We start from the raw sequence: 7,112 nt of genomic DNA on the forward strand, positions 1-7,112 counted from the left end.
GCTCTGCAGCGGCCTTAGACCTGCCTCTCTCCGCTCCCCTCTTGTCTCCTGATCGCGAGGCAGGTGGGCAACAAGGCTCACGGCCCTTCCCTTCATGTGCCTCACATGCCTGGTCCTCACAGCAGTACTGCCAGCAGCACCTCGGTCCCCGTTCACAGAGGGGACTCCTGCTGAGGCCACACTGGACAGAGACGGATCGACGCAGATCTGTCCTGTCCAAAAGACGGTTCCCCTGCCTCCTAGGCTCGCTGGTGTGTGGCGCCCATCACGCCCGCCCTCACCTTGATCCTTCAGGGCTCTGCCTCGAACTCAACCTTTGTTTGGGGATGGGCAGGACAGACGCTAGGTCAGGAGGCCCTGAGGCCCCAAACAGGAGCACGGTCAGGGTGCCCCGGCCACTCCAGGGGCTCCCTTCTGCAGGCCCTGGGAGGAGCCCAGAGGAGATGCGCAGAGCACCCTGTGTCTTTGTTGGGGGGGCGGGCGGTAGAAACGGGGTGGCCGTGTGTCCTGCCTCACCTGGACAGCCAGTGCCCCTGCGGTGCCAGTATGGTTACTGATAGCGGCCCTGTTTCCTTTCAGAGTGCCCCTGCAGGACAGGGACCCACGCGGTAGAGACCTGCAGGGGGTGGCCAGCAGGATTGGGAGCAGGAGGGAGGGACGGGCTGTCACCAGGTCCACGTGGGTCCCTAGAGCTGTCAGACGGCACCACCTTTGAAGGGGCTGCCAGTGAGGCCAAGGGCACAAACGAACTGGCAGCCTGGGGTTCAGTCGGCCTCTGTGACGCTGGGTTCTCCCTCACTCCCCTGTGCCTTGGTTTCCCTCTCTGATACGGCTAATGATGGCACCTGCCTTGTTGGGCTGTTCAGAGGACTAGATGAGTCCAGTTAAGGGTTTGGGACAGTGCCTGGCAGGTCGCTCTCTGTGTTTGTTAAACTGAGAGGGAACCATTGTTCTTGGGGGTGGAGGTGGGGAAACCGCAGGTGCAGGAGACCTCCTGGACGCCCCATGCGGGAAGCAGGCGCCAGGGGCAGCCCTCAGAGCCCTTTGGTGCCCACAGGGACCTGTGTCCGAGGCAAAGGCCCCAGGACACCCGCGTTTGCATCCTAGAGAGAGGAGCCCTCTCAAAGGAGAGGGAAGGACGCCTGGCAGGAGGCAGCAGGGCAGTGCTGGCCCCACGCCCAGGCGACCACAGGATGGGTCGCTGCCAGCCTCAGCGCCGAGTGGAGGCTCAGGGCCAGGACTCACCCCGTCCTCGACGCTGCTCTTTCTCAGAGGTTCTGGGTCCCCCTCCACAAGCAGCCCCCACCCTCCAGTGGCAGGTGCTGCCAGTGGGCAGGGCTGGGGCTGGTGGGAGCCCAGGGCCAGGCCCACCCCAGCCCTCAGTCTGGGATCACCTTCCCCACCCTTCCCCCATCTCTGCCCCATCCTACCGGCCCCTCCCCAGGTCGAAGCCAGAGCCACAGCCACAGCAGAGGCGCAGGAACAGAACCTGTCTTTGGGCTGAGTTTTATGAACTTGAGTTTCACAGCGCTCAGGCCCATTTTGGGCTCAGCAGCTTCACTGAGCGGGGGCAGGGCCGGCCATGGCTCGCAGGGCAGACAGGGAGGAAGCTCGCACCTGGCACCCAGGGGTGACCACCCTGAGCAGCCTCCCTCGGCCAGGGAAGCCCTGTGTCTGCAGTCACTAGCTCTCCACCCCAGCCTCTGCGCTACACAGACTCCGGGTCCAGCCCTGGCTCTGCCTCCACCTCGGGTGCTGAGGGCCCAGCCCCAGGGCTGAGCAACTCCAGAGCCTCAGGGACACTGGGCTCCGGGGTGGGCAGGGGCTCGGAGTCCCCTTCGGCCTCAGCGGCCTCCGAGTCGCCAGGCGGGGCGTCCTGAGCGCGGCGCAGGCAGCAGGTGGCCACAGCCATGAAGAGCCCGGCCAGGACCACCTCGGAGCCCGCCAGGTAGAAGATGACCTCGTAGCTCTTCAGCGCGTCCACCAGGTGGCCTGGGGTGGGGAAGGGGGGGGGGCGGTTAAGGACAAGCGGGGGACCCCACCCTGCACCCCCAGTCTTGATTCCCATTTTACAGAATGAAAACCCCGCACAAGTTCTGCCATGTGAGACCTTAAAAATGGGCCTCAAGTTCTTCAGTGACATAGCGAGGCAGCACTTTATAGTTAACGAGGCTCCCCTCCACCCGCAGATTCAAACCCCACATGTGCCTGCGCGGCATGCGGCTGGGAGATTCGGGGTAGGAGTGGGCAAGGGAGGGGCTCTGGGCTCAGCCCCTCTCCTGGGGCCCCCCAACTCTTGCTCTTCCCACCAACCTTCAGGGCCAGTCTCAGCTCTCCACGGGCCCCGCCCCCGCCCCACCCCCTGGCCGCCTCCGCTCCTCCTGGGACCCCCACTGAGCTCAGTGGCAAGGCTGGGACCTGGGACAGGGTTTGTGGGTTGGTCACTCCTATTCCCTTCTCTGCATTACCCAAGTTTTCCATCACACGCACTGTTACTGTCATTCTCAGGAAAATCTTTTCATTGCAAATACTTTCCCCTAAAGTGTGGTTCCTCCGCGGGCTCCTCCCTCTCCCGGGCATTCTTGTGGCTGTCCACACCTGGGTCTGCATCTCTGTGACCTTGCAAGTGCCCAGTGACCCCTGAGCCGGCTGTGCCCCCTGAGCCCCTCTGAGCAGTACTCCACCAAACTTGTCTTCCTGGTCCCTGTCCCACCCATACACAGCCCACGTGACTTCTCTGCCTATTAGGTTATGGTTATGGTTAAAGGTTAGGGTTAGAGTTATGGCTTAGGGTTAGGGGTTAGGGTTATGGTTATGGTTTAGGGTTAGGATTATAGTTTAGGATTAGGGTTAGGGTTATAGCTTAGGGTTAGGGTTATGGCTTAGGGTTATGGTTATGGTTTAAGGTTATAGTTTAGGATTAGAGTTATGGTTTAGGGTTAGGGTTATGGCTTAGGATTAGGAACCTGATGGGTGGTGAGCAGGTTCCTTGTCTGTGTCTTCCCGCTGGTCCCCCACGGACACCTCGACTCAAGTGACACCGGAACCTAGTGGTGGGTTTAGGTTATGGTTTAGGGTTATAGTTTAGGATTAGGGTTATGGCTTAGGGTTAGGGTTATAGTTTAGGGTTAGGGTTATGGCTTAGGGTTTGGGTTAGGGTTGTGGCTTAGGGTTAGGGTTATGGTTTAGGGTTATGGTTTAGGATTAGGGTTATGGCTTAGGGTTTGGGTTATAGTTTAGGATTAGGGTTATGGCTTAGGGTTTGGGTTATAGTTTAGGATTAGGGTTATGGTTTATGGTTAGGGTTATAGTTTAGGATTAGGGTTATGGCTTAGGGTTAGGGTTAGGGTTAGGGTTATGGCTTAGGGTTTGGGTTAGGGTTGTGGCTTAGGGTTAGGGTTATGGTTTAAGGCTATGTTATAGTTTAGGATTAGGGTTAGGGTTAGGAACTACACAGGAAAATGAGAGCTGGTTCTCTAAGCCTGGTTGGGGCAGGGAGGGGGCTGGTTTTGTGGGCTTTGGTAGTAAGCTTGGGGGCCTCCGTACATGGTTTCAAAGGCTTTGCAGTTCCCACTGGGTCAGGTGAGGTGACCAATCTTGCTGAGGGCACTCAGCTAGCCCTGCCCTGGAAGCATGGGCAGCTCACCCCATCTCTGTGCACGCTGGGCGCCAGCAAAGGTGACCTCTCCCTCCCACGGGTCCCTTCCTGCAGCTGACAGCTCCCTCCGCCTCACAGCCCGGCTTCTGCTGTTTAGGGATCACCCAACCACCCAGGAAGATACGAATGTCCCCCTCACACCTTCCCGGCCCTAGCTCCTGCCTTCCTCGTGCAGGAATACTGCCCCCTGCGAGTCTACCCTGTGCCCTGTCAGGAGAGCCTTGTGGGGCTGCCTTCATGCCAGCGCCTGCAGGAAGCCCTCCTGGACCACCTCCTCAGGACGATTTCCTAAAAGGTGATGAGTGTCGAGTGCCCAGCAGGCAGTGTGCGCAGGGGAAGAACCCAGCGCCCCTCCTCCACGTGAGCACCCTGAGCACCCCCACTCCGCTCCTGGCCCCAGGGCTGGCTCTCCAAAGACACGGTCCCTGTTCCAGTCACTCAGGGGCTGGGCCACTAAAGCACTCAGAGGAAGTGCTTCAAAGGCGAGGCATTTAGTGCCGGGCAGGGCTGCACTGTCATTCTGGGACTGAAACTTGTACTAGGACTCTGTGCCTCAGTTTCCCCAGCTACAAAAGGAGAATGCGCATTTGTTCTGTGCCAGCTGCCAGAGATGAGCCGGCAGCCATCAATGTTGGTGCTTCCTGGCACTTTTCCGTCCCCACCCAGAGCTGGTGGCACCGGCCTGGAGGAAGGCTAGTAAGCCACGGGAAGGGGAGCCCACCCACCAGGCTGTCTCCTCTGAGGGGTCATCCCTGTAAGTTCCATTTTACAGGCAGGGGGCTTCCTGCGGGCTCAGGGGCCCTCGGCCGCGCCACCCCCTCCTGAAGGGCGCACCCGCAGAAGGCGGTCCGATGAGCACAGCCACGGCCTCGATGAGCAGCACCAGGCCCAGCGCGCTGGGGAAGCGGGGCGCGCCCACGGCCGCCATGAGCACCTCGAACTGCAGCGCCCCCACCATGCCGTAGGAGAGGCCGAACGCCACGCAGAAGGCGACCAGGGCGCCATAGGAGCGGGCGCGCGCGCTGCTCAGGTCGGTGAGCCCGTTGGCCAGCAGGGCCAGGCTGAAGAGGTCGGCCACGTGCGGCCGCAGGCGCGCCAGGCCGGCCAGGGCCCCGCACGCCGGCCGCGCCACGATGTCCACGAAGCCCACGACGGAGAGCAGGAAGGCGGCGTCCGCGTCGGGCACGCCCGCGTCCTTGGCGTAGTTCACCAGCAGGATGGCGGGCACGAAGAGCCCCAGCGCCATCAGGAACTTGGTGACGGCGTACACGGCGAAGGCGCGGTCGGCGCACACGGCCACGTCCAGCAGGCGGCGGCGGGCCGGGCCGGCGGGCGCCGCGCTCGGGCTCAGCCCCTGGCGGGCCGCCTCCGCCCGCGCCTCCCGGGCGCTGCCCCCGCGCCGAGGGCCGGGCCCCGGCGGCCGCATGAGGGCGCCGCACGCGCAGCAGTGCAGCAGGAGGCCGCCCAGCAGCAGGAAGCCGCCGCGCCAGCCGAAGCGCTCCAGCAGCTGCTGGCCCAGCGGCGACAGCGCCGCCAGGAACACGGGGCTGCCCGCCGCCGCCAGCCCGTTGGCCAGCGGCCGCCGCCGGTCGAAGTAGCGCCCCAGCATGATGAGCGACGGCTGGAAGTTGAGGGCCAGGCCCAGGCCTGCGGGCGGGCGGGCGGGCGGGCGGGCGGCGCTGGCCAGGCTCCCCAGGCCCCGGCCCCAGAGCGGGAGGGCGGGGCGAGGCCCCGCGGGGCGAACCACCCCCCTCCCCCCGGAGGTGAGCAGAGGGACTGGCGGACAGCTCCTCGCGGGGAAACGGAGGACAGGGGCTCTTGCCCAGGACTCCCGGCCCCCCACGGCCCTCACCTGTGAGCACCCCCGCCGTCAGGTAGAGCTCCAGGAGGCGCCGGGCGAAGGAAGCCAGGACCATGCCCGCCGAGGCCAGCAGCCCGCCCACCAGCATCACCGGGCGGCAGCCGAAACGGGCCACGAGGACGCTGGACACCGGGCCTGGGGGCAGGCAGAGTCACGCTCGGCTGGTCCGCTCTCTTCTCGGGTGGACACACGCCAGGCTCTGCACCCCCAGCCCTGGAGGAGGCTGGGGGATCAGGTCACCCGTGGCGCGGGGGCCCCCGGGGCACACGGCTCGGCTGGGACACGCCCAGGAGACAGCGCCCCGCGGGGACTCGGGGAGGGACCTGTCCTGGCCCAGAGCCCCCTCCCCACCCTCCAGAAAACACGGAACCCAACGCGGGAAGGGCAGGCCCACCCCCTTATCTGCACAGCCTGGGGGCGTGGCGGCCTCCCCTCCGGCCGGCCGCTGCCCCTTTCCTGTCCCCGCCTCCCCTCTCCGGGGTCCCCGCGCCGTCCGAGGGGCCCCGAGAGCGCCCACGGGTCCGGCACCTGCGGGTCCCTAACCCCCCGCCGCCGGGCGGGCGCTGACCGGAGCCGTAGAGCATGGCGAGCATGAGGGAGGACACCCAGGCCGCCTCGCTGTAGCCCGCGCCGAAGTCGCGCATGAGCGCGCGGAAGAAGACGCTCACGGCCTTGGGGACGCCGTAGGCGAAGCCGGTGGCCACGAAGCAGGCGCCCAGCACCGCCCAGCCCCAGCCGCCGTCGGGGGGGCCCTCGCCCCGCCGGGGGCCGCCCGTGCCCATGGCCTCTGCCTCTGCTGGGGAAGAGGAGACGAGAGGGAGCAGCCAGGGTGTCACCCAGACCAGCGGGAGGGAGGCCCAGCCTGGGGAAACGGAGGCACCGGCCTCCCCACCCGAGCCCTGCGCAGGGAATGCGGCCAGATTCCCGCCTCCCGCGGGCGCGTGAGGGAAGAGGGGGGACAACAGAGTCGGTCCCACCTGAGTCCTGACTTCCGGAAGTCTCTATGGGGGGCACCCCTGGCTCTTCAGGGCCTGGTGGCGGCAGGAGAGGGGGTGTGGTGAGCGGGGAGCCTGGCAGCCAGCGTGTGCCTGGCAGTGTGGTGTCCCCAGCGAGCATGTCTGATGTTGGACAGGGGACCAAGCGGGAGGGAGGGCGGGGGGAGAATCAGGCACCAGCAGCGAAATGGGCCGAGTGCCCCCTTGGCCTGTGGTATGTCCTGGTTCCTCGATGACCAGGAGTGACTGTTGTCATTGGAATATTATGGGGGGAGGGGGACAGAGTGCGGGTATAGAGCATTAGCCTCTCGGAAGCCAAGGGAGCCGAGTCCCAGCTCATCCAGCTCAGCCATCTGCTGGGTGGCTTGGACAGGCCCTGCCCCTGTGAGCCTCAGTCTCCCCACCTGTAAGATGAGGGATTGATCACCCCAGGCCAGCAGGGACTCTTGGGGTGGGGTTGGAGGTCTGGCTCGCACTGGGCAGGTGGGGACCTTTAGGCGGCACCAGGAGAGAGCCCTTCTGCCCCCTGAACCCCTAGCAGCCTCCCCAACCCCTGCACATGCCGGAACCCGCTCAGAAGTCTGTCACACTCCTGGGC

The 7,112-nt window shown here is 64.7% G+C and overlaps 1 protein-coding gene across 1 annotated transcript; it reads right to left on the bottom strand.

Annotated features, from left to right (window-relative positions):
* Positions 1-1,494: 1,494 nt before the first annotated feature.
* Positions 1,495-6,410, bottom strand: SLC16A8 (solute carrier family 16 member 8). Its single transcript, XM_081084645.1, has 4 exons — positions 6,088-6,410; positions 5,511-5,654; positions 4,493-5,305; positions 1,495-1,992 (listed from the first exon to the last, which is right to left on the bottom strand). Exons 1-4 carry the CDS (start codon positions 6,299-6,301, stop codon positions 1,709-1,711), a joined length of 1,455 nt encoding a protein of 484 aa, XP_080940771.1. The 5' UTR covers positions 6,302-6,410; the 3' UTR covers positions 1,495-1,708.
* Between the last annotated feature and the right edge of the window lie 702 nt (positions 6,411-7,112).

This window comes from Myotis nattereri (assembly GCF_964212035.1).
Source record: "Myotis nattereri genome assembly, chromosome: 2".
In the NCBI taxonomy this organism is placed as follows: Eukaryota; Metazoa; Chordata; class Mammalia; order Chiroptera; family Vespertilionidae; genus Myotis; species Myotis nattereri.